The sequence below is a fragment of the Plutella xylostella genome, chromosome 21 (assembly GCF_932276165.1).
Source record: "Plutella xylostella chromosome 21, ilPluXylo3.1, whole genome shotgun sequence".
Lineage (NCBI taxonomy): Eukaryota > Metazoa > Arthropoda > Insecta > Lepidoptera > Plutellidae > Plutella > Plutella xylostella.
The window spans coordinates 9,992,226-10,007,500 of record NC_064001.1 but is presented as its reverse complement, the minus strand read 5'-3'; the positions used below and the strand labels follow the sequence as shown (position 1 = coordinate 10,007,500).

The 15,275-nt window shown below is 36.4% G+C and overlaps 2 protein-coding genes across 4 annotated transcripts in view; both read left to right on the top strand.

Annotated features, from left to right (window-relative positions):
- LOC105388630 overlaps window positions 1–15,275 on the top strand; it is a 152,091-nt gene that overhangs the window by 82,668 nt on the left and 54,148 nt on the right. For all 3 annotated transcript variants that reach the window (XM_048628818.1, XM_048628822.1, XM_048628819.1), the window contains one exon: window positions 2,393–2,441. The gene's annotated coding sequence lies outside the window, so the exon portion shown is untranslated. The remainder of the gene's footprint in view (window positions 1–2,392; window positions 2,442–15,275) is intronic.
- On the top strand, window positions 7,100–11,200 carry LOC125490210. Its single transcript, XM_048628686.1, has 5 exons — window positions 7,100–7,116; window positions 7,217–7,403; window positions 7,560–7,649; window positions 7,967–8,731; window positions 11,180–11,200. The coding sequence occupies exons 1-5, from the start codon at window positions 7,100–7,102 to the stop codon at window positions 11,198–11,200; spliced, it is 1,080 nt and encodes a 359-aa protein (XP_048484643.1).

Sequence of the window (15,275 nt, the reverse complement as noted above, 5' to 3'; positions counted from 1 at the left end):
ATGCCAACATCGAACATGAGAATAATGCGTTTGTGAAGATAAACATTTTCGACCAAACATCCGATGCGATGCTTCAACCCACTTGCGAGTGGCCACACTGGAGGTACTCAAAAGTGAAGTAAGCCGTTAATAAAGGATCAAAAGTGTCTGAGATTACACAAAAATCCTGAGCAATTATCACATCTTTTGAATTTTAAAAGCCGCCTTTGTACGCCGCCATAACTGCATATAATCGGATGGAACCCCAATATTTGGATGCCTCAATTTATTTGTCCGAATGATTACCGCGGCCGCAGCGCTGGCGACTGTATCGTAACTACACTCGCGAGCAACCAAATCGACTCAAGCCTTCACGGCGCACATATACATTGATTTTCCTAAAACGATAAATGGTAAATATAAAAGTGATATGTCATTCGAAAGCTGAAGAATTAGGCTTTCAATTAAGATCAATACCATAAAAAAAAACTAAGCGCAGATTTAATGACGCATTTTAATTGCCCGTCAGTGTTAATTACCTCATTAGGAATCCACGCCTTGCGCTACCTGATCCCGCTATAAAACCTTTCCACATCCGGTGTACCTTATCAGTCGCTTGTTGCAAGTTGACCGGTACACATCTCGTTGCATTGTATTCCTTGTTTTCGCAAACCCATGGATACCACACCAGAAGAAGCTGCTCAAGTTGTTGCCTTGCTGCAACAAGGGTTAAGTCAGCGAGCAGTCGCTGCCCAGCTCCACTTGAGCCAGTCTGCTGTATCCCGAGTATACAGACGGTTCCAAGAGACTGGTGCCTTCAATCGAAGACCAAGAACGGGCCGCCACCGCTGCACTTCAGAGAGAGACGACCGCTTCATTGTCTCAACCTCGCTGCGCAATCGACACCTTACGGGCGTTGATGTGCAGCAAGAACTGAGACGTGTACGACAAGTGGCTGTCAGCGAGTGGACAGTGAGAAGACGCTTGAAGGAAGCCAACTTGACACCAAAAAGACCTGCATCAGGCCCCAAATTGACTGCAGGCCACCGACAAGCGCGTCTTCAGTTTGCTCGAGAGCATCTCGATTGGAGCATTGCGCAATGGCGGTCGGTCCTGTTTACTGATGAGTGCAGAGTGTGTCTGCATGGCAGTGACAGGAGAGGCCGGGTCTACCGGCGTCCGGGGGAACGATTTGCCCAATGTTGTTTCGCTGAAACAGTAGCATATGGCGGCGGTTCCTGCATGATGTGGGCTGGTATTTCTCTAGAGGGAAAAACCGCACTTGTTTTCGTGCCTGGAGGCGGCCGAGGAGGCGGGTTAACAGCTGATCGGTACATCACCGACATTCTACTCGGTCATGTTGTGCCCTATGCAGAATTTGTCGGTGAAGACTTCGTGCTAATGCACGACAATGCCCGCTGCCACACGGCACGAGTCAGTCGGCAGTTTCTGAGAGAGAAGGAATTGCGCACGATGGACTGGCCTGCGCTCAGTCCTGACCTGAATCCCATCGAACACTTATGGGACGAGCTCAAAAGAAGAGTTCGGGCCAGGAATCCAGTCCCTGCAAGCGTGGACGAGCTGAAGACAGCTTTATTAGAGGAGTGGGACGGCATTCCTCAGGAAACTGTCAAAAAGTTGATAAGGTCTATGAGAAACAGGCTGCAGGCTGTAATTAGGGCAAGAGGGGGTACAAAGTATTGATTTAAATAAATAAATTTTTATCTTAACATTTTTTGTTTAATTTGTATAATACGATACCCATACCCTTTTTTCCTAAATTCCCGTTTTTCCTACAATTGCGTTCAGACATCATTTATTTCAAAAATGATGAATGGATTTCAATAATAATGATATCAAATTAAAGCTGACATCTTAAGCTTTTAAATGACATATCATTTTTATTATTTCTATTCATAATTTTACTTGTATTAATGTATGTTTGCGCCGTCAAGGCTTGAGTCGATTTGGTTGCTCGCGAGTGTAGTTGGACAAACTATACTTTTATTTCCCTCTATTGCCTGAGAAAGTTCGTCAGGATTTCGTGGGAACATTTAAATGTCAATATTAAGGCGGTCTTTGTTGTCGGGAGCTAGTTTTCGGTGGTCCCATCAAACAGTTCTTTGGCTTTTACACCTACGGGCGAGGAGTTTGTGTTTGCCATTAGGGGTGTTGTCGCGGAATGAAAATGCATGGTTCATATTATCACTAGGTACCTAGTCGTGGGATGTTTTACTGAAGGGGGGGCTCAAACAAAATAAAATTGATGATTTATGATAAAATATAATAATACAGCAATGAGTACTTTTTTGTAGGTATCTTGAATTTGCCCGATAGAAGTTCCTGATTGTCATTGTTGATAATGATATGATATTATTATGTTTATTTTACAATATATTTCGTTTTGTTACAGATGCACGACAACGGAGATTCGATTGCATAAAGAGTACAAAATTATTAAGGTAAATCACATTCTCATGATGATCAATATTATCAATAAGGATGGCCGTTTGGATATTGATTCGGCATTGCTGGTGAAAGACATTTAATTGGCTGTTGGTGACAGCACCCATAAATCTCTATGCACTTTCAATAAAATTCTCATTTCTGCTAATGAACCCGCTATAAAAATACTATGTTCCATTTGAACTTTGTTGATCTGCAGCAATTAATGCAATACCTACCTTTTTCATATAGTTTTTTTTTTATATTGAGATATTTTTTTGGGTCGTAACCTGGCCGAGACAAATATTTTCATCACCACATTCATCACATATAATACAAATCATTTTAATTAAAATTTAGGAAACAGGCCTTATAAGATCAACGGCAACTTGCAATGTCTCGCTTCATTTCCTGTTCACTCGAGCTTGTGACTTTATAACCAGTTGCCATTGACGAATGTGCATCGTAAAATTATGACCAATTTATTGAGAACTTGGCAGACATCTTTAATCATCTCTTTTTTTAACGTGTCAGGCAAAGACACCGCTTCAACATCTCACTTTGCTTTGACAAATGGAGTGGCGTTTCTTTTAAACGTTGTGTCATTAGTTTGTCTTCATTTTTTCTTTTTTAAAGTGTTGTTTCGAGCATTGGTCTCATTAAGACCGACAGGGCGGTTGCTTTCTTCATTATATCTCAATTTAGTTGTAAATTGTTTTGAGTTATGATCTGATGTATCGCTTTAGTCGCGCCTTGGTTTCTCGGTTGTGGCTTATTAACACGGTTTCTTGCAGCTACGTCTAAATGTATATCAGGAAGTATGAATAAAATGTTAATTTTGAAGGATTTTGTTTTCATTAGGTAATGAAATGGCGAAATTTATCTTTATCTCACCAATGGCTAGTGCTATAAGGCTTTCTGATATTAAAATGCCATTAGCTAATCATTTTTTTCATTAGAAAATCATAACAACTAATATTTATATATACTCATAGATAGTGGTTCTAGTTTGATAACCATTAAGTAATAGAATACTCGTAGGTAGCATAATGGTAAATGTAGCGGCTAAACAACTCTTAATATATATTATGTCAAATTACAAAGTTGCTGGTACGCTTATTAGACATGCTCAATTAGAGTTATCGGCCGCTCGCCGGGTCGATCACATAATTACTGCGCTTGAGAAATACGAAGCAATATCCCAGGCTGTTAAGGAAAACCTTTGCATACTGGTAAAATTAAAAACAGTGGCTTCAATAAAACACATTAACCTATGTGCTAACACTTTCTTTAATAAAAGAATATTTGTATTAATTTTATACTTACTTAATAGTTTATCATGAATTTCCAAAAGTCGCGATCAGAAGTTTTCTGCTAGTCAAGGTATAGCACTCCTTTTGTATAAGTACTTATAAACTTACACTATTACTTTCTCGGCTCCCAGTAGCGAAGTTTTGTAGTTCCCTGTGTAATATCTGAATTATGGAATTCCTTCAACAAGCGATAGGCTGTCGTGAGTAAACCGAGCGGCAGCACTAGTGTTCACTATCTTAACCTTTTTGCCATGGCTACTGAAATTATTTCATTGGTTTCCGCCATTTAACTTAAAGCCATAAGTTCAAAACAAGGAGGTACTTATCCGATTTTGGCCGATTAAGGGTTAAATAATCATGAGTCTTGACTGTGTCGCACCTCAAACATCTTCTTCGGAACTGCTTCGTGGAAAAATCCTTAATAAATTTCATTGAATCGTTATCAATTTCAGTTTTGATTAATTTGACATCAATGTGTCTGCTTGGCACATAATTTGGCCACGTTAATTAAGAAAGATGGTGTTTGACGAAATTCAATCAACCTAACATTGTTTGCCAATTCTTTGAACTGCTCATAAATTTATGGGGTTAATTATGTTTGTACCTAATCTAAATACTACGTGACACCGTTTATAACATTAGGTTGGATAGCAACAGACAATAATTATGATAACAAAAGTAACTATTTTGTCAATTATTTTAGGAATTATTATCAATTCTGCTGAAATTACTTTATCCATAAAAAAAAATTGAATTATATTTTTCATGTCTTGTCGATCCACTACTCATAAACTACGTCAATGTAATTATGTCATTTTCACGAGCCAGTTCTTTTATCCCTTGCCATGAAAAGATCTTCAGGTAGTTTTTTAGTTGCTCCATTAACATTTTCTGGGTCTTCCTCTCCTTTCCATGTTTCCGTCTTGTTTCTATGACATTGAATTTTCTGGATCTGTGTATAAAATATGGAGCTCACCCAACCTACAGCTAGAGCAGTACCCGTATCACGAAAATTCGAGCTAACGAATAGAATCGAATGCGAGTGCGACTATTGTCAACTAGACAGCACTTTCGAACACTTTTTACCTTTCGAATGAGTTTCGAAAAGAATGACCACAGAGTAGGTACATAATATTATTCTGACAATAACCTATGGAATGATAGCTGTCAAACTTTCGCAAATCTATACACCGCCATTTTGTTGTTGACTGGTTGACAGCACTTTCGAATAGACTATCGAATAGAATGTGCTGCAATTTTTCCGGATCGCTCTACAGCAAAAAACCCATAGACCCATAAGTTATTCATTTCTCGCAAAGAAGTGTTTATGACTGAAGTGAACAACCACATTAATGGCAGTTAGGAATGAAAGTGGACTGTTAGTGTCGCGGTCACTATTAATTTGTTTCACTAGAGGCGGTCAGTGGTCCTGGTTATTGACCTTGCTCACACTCACAGCTATTGTTTATGGCAATTTTCTTGATTGAACGGTTTCGCTTTAGCTTTTAGCTGTATGTGCTGTTAAGTTTCTATTGCCCTCATACGTAAACATGCACCGGGCTTGCCAGAGGCAGTCGAGGCACCAATAATAGCTCCTGGAATTTATGAATTAATTAGGCAGGTAAAATGTATAGGGCTATAGGTATAAGCATTAACCTTTGCATTTCTTTAATTGTTTTAAAATATACATCTGAAATTATTAGGTCTGAACATGGAGCATGGATAGGTAAGCACTAAATTGCAGGACTATTTAAATTTTCACAAATTTCAAAGTTTTAAAGAAGAAGCGAACTTTGTAGTTGATAAAAAATATTCATGCCATTTATTAAATTATTTACTAAACTTCAGTTCCTGGGCAATATTTTGCGGGCAAATATGGAAAACGGTGGCCACATGCCATAGCTCACGACAATAAAATACCCCGAGCCCCACCACCAACTGTGACTGAACAGTTTTATTACTCGCAAAACTGTAGCAAGAATAGCATTCAATTTTATTATTTCCATAAATAAATTGAATTACCCAATAAATATCACTTTTGCTGAAGTGCTGTTGAGAGGAGGCGCCATTTTGTAAATGTGAGGTTAAGTGTTTTGGCGCGTTTTTGTCTTGATAGTTTTTTTTTCAACAGACATGGATCACTCACTGTGTGTGGCCGGGCGAGAAGTAGCTCGCATCATATTTTGTATTGTAATATTACTCGTACAGTGATTTCATTTGATGCAATGCAAATTTATTTTAAGGTTAGAATTGTAAATAATGTAGGTATTTTCAGTGGCTGTTGGAAAGCTGTATTGTTACCTACCTATTATGTATTGTATGCTTACCTATTGTTAAAGAATAACCTATTAAGTATAATCTCGATCTTTATAAAAAGGTATTTTATAAGCTTCCGTCCTTTACATAATTAAAATAGAAGCCACCATATTTGGCACATTAAGTATATATTTTTTTAAAGCCCTTTTCAGCCATGAACTACCTCTACAATAACTAGAGACACAATTTGATTAATGGTGGTTACAATTTCCAGTAGACAACAGATAATAAATTGTAAAGATTTATTTTACTCTTTCTGGAAATGAAGTAGGTAATTGAGCAATAAAAGGGTTAATTGAGACATTGAGTCGAAAGTATTTAGATCCAAATCTTCAGGAACGAGTGAGTAAGTACAGTCACGAACAGAAATCTGGCATTTATGGCACATTAGTGGACTCCTTTGATTATATACAACCCTAGATTCCCCTTAGAAGAAGCCATTGCTGCCATACATAAACTGGGGCAAACTGCCCCCGTTACAAATTTCGCTCTACAGTGTCTATTGTGTCATCGCCGGTGCTACACATATTTGACAGTTGGCATTAATTTCGATTTTGTCCTTTTAAAATGCGTGTATGTGCTTTAAACGTGTGCAGAAATTACAAAGGTCGACTAAAAACGACACACAAGGTCACCTACCATCTGTAAGTAATGTATTAATATAAATAATTTAAGAAAGTAAATATTGATATAATTTTCTTCGGTGTTGCCAGTTTTTTCTTGAAAATAAATATACCAAAAAGTGAGTATAATTTATATTAACCGCTTGAATGTCCTATCGACACCCGGTCGACATGACAAGTGTACCATAAATAGTTTCGTGATTGGATTCTCAAAATTGAAATTAGGCACATACCTACCTTGAATTCATTAATAATGGATGGAATTTGCAAAACCTACGCATATATTAAAATCATTTTTTTTCTGCGTTTCTATGGTTGTTGGTTTTGCGATTTACGAAAACGAAAAAGTTTCGCTATTCTTTTGTCAACTGTATACCTAGATCATAATGTCTAAATATTCGTGATAGTTTCCGCTGAGGCGAAATGGTATTCGACAAAACGTAAACTTTTACACAACTAAAGCTATCATAATTTTTATTATAGGTACAAAAGGTAATTTTATCACTTACAGTTTAAATTCTAATATACATGTATTATCAGGATACCGAATGATCCCATTATAAGAAGCAAATGGGTAGAAATAATTAGAAAAAGCCGTGGAGAGGACTACTGGAAACCAGCAAAATCCACAGTGATCTGCTCTGATCATTTCCACCACAAAGATCTATATTACACAAAAAATCAGACAGGACTCCGAAGACTGAAAAAGGGAGTGTTACCGAGCAAAGTAAGATTCCCAGGCATTATTCTTATCCTACACATTCGAGAGGTCGTGTCAAACTGGTCAATGAATTCAAAATAAATAATAATGCAACAATGTATACCCTTTTTTGCAACACCTTTTATTACCAGCTACCTACAATATTTAAATTCCACATTCCAGGGATTATTTGTATTACCAGCTAAGTCTGAAGAAAGCGCTAGCTCTGGCGAAGAAGCAGAAGCAATAAGTGAAGGATTTAGCAAACAGCCGGTTAGTTAGGCCTACAATTAATTACATTGATAAAGTTCTGTCATTAATATTAATACATCCTACTAATATTATAAATGCGAAAGTTTTAGCGTATGTGTGTATGATTGTTACTTATTTACGTCAAAACGGCTGAACCAATTTTAATGAAATTTGGTATGGAGTTAGCTGATACCCAGGACACATAGGCTACTTTTTATTGCGGAATTCCCACTAGAAAACTTTTTAATGCGAAGCAAAGCTCGCGGGAACAGCTACTAAATTATATAGGTAGCATGATAATTTTTTGTCTACAAGATTTTTTTTATCTAAATTTTTAGACGCCTTCCACATCAAATCAATATGAAAAAAAAACCACAGAAACAGATGACCAACCAATTTTTCCTTCAACTCCTAAAACATCAAAAGTAGAACAGACGGAAATTGAAGACTTTTCAGACTTAGATTCTGTTTTTGATACCCCAAAAAAAGCCAAGTTGAGAAAACAGTTAAGAAAAAAAATAGCACTTCAGAAAAGATACATACTTAAAATTCAGTCGCTCAGGCGCAAAAATTTGCGACTCAAAAAAAAACTAGCCTCGTTCAAACAAATTCTTGAGACTTTAAAAACAGAAAGATATATTAACGATGACACTCATGACGTTTTGAGTAGTAACGTATTTGCTGCAGACTTGTATGCTAAAATGAAGAAAAAAATACAAGGAAAATCTAAAAAGCCTGCGTCAAAATACGAACCAGAATTTAGAAAATTTTGCTTGACCCTCCATTTTTTGTCGCCTAACGCTTATAGATACATTAGAAATAAATTTGAAACTTGTCTCCCTCATCCAAAGACAATATCAAAATGGTATGCAAATATTGATGGCTCCCCTGGCTTAACAGATGATGCATTTAAGATATTAGAAGCTAAAAGAAAACAGTCTAATGCTTATATGACCTGTGCATTAATTGCTGATGAAATGGCTATCAGACAGCAAAGGTGCTTTAACCGACAAACTAAGCAAGATGAAGGCCTTGTTGATATGGGAACTGGTCCTAATGAGGACCTTAATGTAAAAGCTTCCGAAGCTTATGCGTTTATGCTGGTATCATTAAATGAGTCATGGAAATTACCAGTAGCCTATTTTTTAATTCACGGATTGACAGGAGAACAAAAGGCAAACATAATTAATACAATACTGAGCCGATGCTATGAAGTTGGAGTTGATGTCGTGTCTTTGACATTTGATGGACACAGTACTAACGTATCAGCAATGAAGGTACTAGGTTGTAATCTTCATGACCCTAAAAATCTCAAAACTTCATTTAAACACCCATGCGCTAATTATGAGGTGGCTGTCTTTTTGGATTTCTGTCATATGTTAAAGCTTATACGAAATCATTTCGAATTGAAAGAAACCTTTATGCATGAAGATAAGGAAATAAAGTGGGACTATATTAAGAAACTTGAAGAAATGCAAGAGCAAATTGGTTTGAATTTGGCAAACCGATTGACCAAAAAGCATGTACATTTCAGAAACTCCATAATGAATGTGAAACTTGCTACCCAACTGCTGAGTAGAAGTGTCTCAAAAGCAATTGAGTTTTGCCGACAAGAACTTAAACTTCCTGGTTTTGAAAATAGTGAAGCAACCGAAAAATTTATTATGATAATGAACAACATTTTTGATATTTTCAATTCCCGAAACTTCAGTTCCCATGGCTTTAAACGTCCAATTATTCCAATAATGAAAGATGAAGTTTTTGCGGAGTTACAAGAAGCCAAAGATATGATATTGAGTCTCAACATAAAAGTTTCTAGAAAAAGAACTTATAAAGAGCACCAAACCTCTAAGAAAATCACACTAAAAACTTGTACACCTATACTAAAATCCCCTTGCTTCACCGGGTTTCTTGGAGTTCTTGTGTGTATTAAAAGTTTGGAATCGTTATATGAGACTCTAATTGAATCCAACAGGCTGCGGTACTTGACCACGTATAGATTAAGTCAAGACCATATTGAACTGTTTTTCGGATCAATTCGAATGCATGGCGGACACAACGACAACCCAAATGCTCGTCAGTTCAGAGGCATTTACAGAAAACTTCTGTGTCACATGGAACTAAAATCAGCGGAATCGGGTAATTGTGTCCCCTTAGAGCACATATCTATTTTGATGTGTTCTTCCGCGCTAAAATCGATAAATGAAACCGCTGCTTCAACGCGGCCAGATGATGATGAGGCCGAAACCAGTGAACAGGAATCTTTAGGTGAAAACCTGGAACGTGCGTCACAATTGTTACACAACACACAGTTTTGGGAGTACAAAGAACAGGTGGTAGGATACATCGCTGGGTATGTCGCAAGGAGCTTATTAAAAAAAATCAAATGTACTGCGTGTATTGAATCCCTGCTGGCAAAAGAAAAAAAAGTATTTCACAAATTTGTAAGTGTGAGAGATGAAGGGGGTTTGGTGTACGCCTCACAAGATACGTACGATATTTGCAAAATTACTGAAGAAGTTTTGAGAAAATATATGTGTGTACAAGATTTCAAAATGACCAGTATAATACATGCAAAGATAATGTACACAGTATTGAAAAAAAATGTAGGCAATAACAACTTCTTTGCTGTCACAACTGCACGGCTAGTATGGCCATAATAAGACAGCATGTGAAGTGACTGTTTAAATTGAGTCACTTTTGGATATCAGTCTTAAATGTTAGCATAGGGTGTACATGGGACTCGTTTTATTTGTGTGATTCGATATAAGCCACAGTGACACTGAAACTTTTCTGCTCTGTGGAAATATGTATTTCATTCGTTCTTTTTTTTGAAAATCCCTCATTTGTGGCTCTTGTTTGTATTGTCTATGGTTTTTTGACAATTTAAATGTCACCAAACGTCAAATTTGAAGAAAATTTTCGCTGTTTGGTGCGTTCGAGTGAAATATTTTGGTAATATTACCATTGCATTTTTGCATTGCGCTACCCCATGGACTCATATTGGCTCTTTAACTACTTTCTTGGACATCGTCACATGAAATAATATACGACCGAGCTTGCTCCCGACCAAGCACGATCAGATTCCTTGGGAGTTCTTCGGCAGACGATTTCTATGCACCGGCTCCATGAGACGAAGAAAAAACAGCATGCCACCTGACTGATGACCCACCCACCGTTTACCCGGCCCCAGGAGCTAGAAGGCCTTGAGACAAAAGCTCGGGCAGGATCCTGACGGGTGCAACAGAATATCATCTACGATGCTTGTCCCACGGCCTGACTGAATAATATTTATATAATCAATGGAAGGAAAAAACAGTAGGTAAGTGCCAGTACCAGTCACATGTTATTATAATTGGGCACATGCACACAAAACAACTCAAAAAACTTTTTTCACTTGGCAGTACTTGGTCAACTCCATTCATTGGAAGGAAACCCGTACCCCAGCAGTGAGGACGTGATGGGCTATGATGATGAAGATAACAATAGGAGTCATAATCTTAGTTCATAAGTATAACTAAAATCTAATGAAACATTTTTGTTTGTTACAGAACATTGAAATTGGCTCGTAGGCAAGACGGAAGATGGTCAAAACCGGTCAGAAAATGATGGCCTTGACACGGTTGGAGAGCTCTTGTTGGCAGAAACCACCTGAAGATGGTCAGATGACATCAGCAACCTTGTGGTGATACAATGAACCGGAGAGGCACCGAACTGAAAAAGTTGAAAAACTTGGCATACATACTATGAGACCTATTTGATGACTGATATAAGCCAAGTTCAGACTGATTATTGTGATAGTTGATAACTAAGAATACCTAATATGCTTTTATGGTGTGTGAAATAGTATACTTTTTATAATTTATTAATTAAAAGTTTAATAAATGTTTTACTTACCTAAAGGAAATATTATATTTTTATAACCATTTAATTTAGTTGTACATGCTAGCATATCCACTTATTTTTTTTATAGTTAGTGTGTTGTGGATAAATAATAAAGCCTGACTAGGGTTTGTCGCTGTGGAGAAAGGATTAGCATCAGTCGCTGACTGCCCGGTGTGCCGGACTTATTAAATGTAAGTATATGATTTACATTTCGTGAACTCCACATTTAGCATTCAAACTATTCAATTAGCCACTTCATTTTAGTTAGTGTGTTGTTGATAAATAATAAAGCCTGACTAGGGTTTGTCGCTGTGGTGAAAGGACTACCAGTCATCATAGCATCAGTCGCTGACTGCCCGGTGTGCCGGACCTATTCAATGTATATGATTTACATTTCGTGAACTCCACATTTAGCATTCAAACTATTCAATTAGCCACTTCATTACCTACATACTTTGGCGTGAATAGGCAAACTTAAAGTATATGGGAGACAACTGAAAATCAGTGGTTTGTTCCTAAGGGCAAACATATGCACTGAGTTGCTTCCAAACAAACTAATGTCTATCTATCTAACTTCTTAGCACATGTGAGCGACAGGATTTGAATCCACATTTCTTCCGTGAGGGGCGGGCGCTTACCCGTCTGAGCTAACACCGCTACATATAAGTAATATACTTAATGTATAATTTTAGTCAAATAAAAAAGAGGATGTGTGTTTCGACAAATGTTGTTTTTAAAGCATTTTCAACGGGTTATTAGAGTCCCGGATCATCCTCCCTATAAGTATTATAGTAATTTTCCTTTCCTGCATCTCTTCTTGTAGAGCAAGGATGAAATTAACAAAAACTAAACAAATAATTATTTGTGTCACATGTTATCACCACCTTCGAACTTGAGTGATATAATGCTACCTAAACAAATGTCAAACTGAGACATGTGTGGATAAATTGGTACACCCATGTTAGAAAATAAGACAAATCTTCCAATCTCGCTGTCAAAATTGTAACTCACATCTTGTAGTGATTATTTCGTGTTGGCCATGTTAGCGTTTGTGAGGACAACTGGTATCACACAATTTGTTGCAACTAGCTGTCATTTATATCTTGTCACCGCCATACTGTGCTACGCGTGCTGAGCATATTTGTGGTTCACTGCACCAAATAAATATAATAAGATTGGTGGCAGAAAAATATTTGATGATACGATGTTATCACATGTGTAAATTAGACAACTTAACCAGTAATGTAAATTCAAAAAGAAAATTATTTAAAAAGCAAATTCAAAGAGAAGGAAATTAATAACATGATGAAGGTAAGGCAACCATAATTAATTTTATAGTAATAAAATAATATAATATATTAGATTTTAGCTGAAATTTGAAAAACCATCTAGAGTGTTTATTTTGCCATTTCTTCCCCTCAGTGACCGAGCATTTGTGAAATGATATTTTGACAGTCGACAAATAATTGTAATAAATACGCTGTAAAAAGCGAGTGGTGCGGTGGTAACTCGGGTGAGTCGGATAAATCATACTATTAACGTATTTTAACTAATTTAGATTTCCCTAAAAATATCACCACATTATTATGAATTTTCTACCAACTTAGTAGAATTTTACTTACGTTGCCACACTTTTTCATGCACTCAATGACATGACAGAAGGGAATGACAGTACAGTCACGTAAAAAAGTAATAAAATATTGGCCTGTTTACTATGTAGGCGATGTATGAGATGAGTCCGTCTAGGGTTGTAAATGGTCGAAGGTGGACTCATAGCCATAATTTTTATTCCATAAGCCTTTCTGTGCATAATGCACCTCCTTAAGTAGGCATTATTTAAGTTCAAAAGGCAACACGTATTGAATTGAATATTTTTTAAATAACATCTAGGTACAACTTAAATTAGAATAACATAACAGATTCATCGATAATCCCATAGCACCTAATATAGAGAGTAAAACTACACATTTTTCGGCAACATTCTTTTAGTTAAATAACATCTAGGTACAACTTAAATTAGAATAACATAACAGATTCATCGATAAGCCCATAGCACCTAGTATAAGTAGATAGTAATTTTGTGCACCCCTCTTTAACAGTTTTAGTGTTGGCAGTACCCACTCTATAAGGCAGTCAGTCGCGCCACACCCTGATCATATCGAGGCAGATCCAGCCGAGCTCCACGTGAAGTATGCACACTTATCATACGGATGAGGACTTTTCAAAACTGATACCTTATGTAATTGGACCTACAGAAAAAAAAGTTATTGTGTGTATATTTCTGTGGGTCCATTGTGTGCTTTTTTATTGGTTTAATTTAAAATTAGCAACTTAAGTAGTTAAGTTATCATTATCAAAATCATACATAATTATTTAAACCAATTTTATAGGGTAGGGAAGCCTATTAAAAGTATATTTTTTAGAAATGTGCACTCATTGAAGTCGAGTATCGCTTGTGGCAATAATACATTTATAGTAACAAAACAATAAATTTAAGGACAGTTCACACGGTGGCTGGTAAAAGTGAAATCATAAAAACTCAAATAACTCAGTTTATAGTGCGGGTTGCTACCGCAAACGTTTGTAGGACTATATTTTAAATACTTATTAAAATGTTTATGCTCTTTGTAATTTTATGTCACTACGTGCAAGAGTTCAAAATAAAAAATATACAGGGTGTTGCAAAATTGGTATACTAAGCCGAAACCTACATTTGCAGCATCAGAATAAAAAATTCGCGAAAAAAAAATTCTTTTTCCATAGAAACTTTGTTGGTCACGTGACTTTTACTATGTTTATTTTTTTTTCGCGAATTTCCAAATTCTGATTTCAGTTTCGGGCTTAGATATAACATGCTGCACATGTAGGTTTCGGCTTAGTATACCCTTTTTGCAACACCCTGTATAGGGAGTAATGCTTTACTCGGTGAAGTTCAAAAGCTAAGAGCAAAGCTTTCATTACGCAAATGTAAAAGTTTAAAAATATACACTATTGTTACTATCATTAAGGCTATTGTTGGAAATATTTTTACTTGCAAGTACACAATAACTTTTTATTTAACTATCGCCTTCGTTGTAGGTCTTGTGATGAAAGAAACACTGAAGCTTAAAAAGCTAAATCTACATACCTATATATAATATAGAGTATACTACACACGTTTAACTTATGGACAGAAGATCAAAATGAAATAATTGAATTGAATAAATCAGATGTCTCTAAAACTAATTAACCTAGTACCTAATTAGAATAAATTACATGAACATTTGAGTTTAAGAATTAGTTCCCTTTCATATAGTAGGTACAGAATGTTTCCTTGTCGCAGCACAAAGCTTTGCGAAGCTTTGTTTTATACAACCTCACTATAACAAGCGTCTCATTACAGCCCAGGTGGCCCTACTGAGTGTTGCCAGATTATTATGAGTAATTAATTTATCTCAGTGGAGAATATGAATTATTTTTTAAGAGTAGCTTAGCTAGTTCTTTAGTTGTACCCACCGATTCACCTTTGACTTACTATTCCGACCTTTTTTGCCTCAAACACGCGGGCACTGAAATTTTATTTAAAAACGCTTTTATAATATATTTTTTAAGTGCTAAGTATGTGTTTTATGTTTTTATAGAGTGTGTTATTGATGCAGCCAAGTTTAGAAAGATGATAAAGCTAAACATAAAACATAGATCATTACATTGACCAACAGACTAGTTTATTATAGGTAGGTATATTATATACGAATTTCAAATACCAATAGTAGAAGAGAAGAA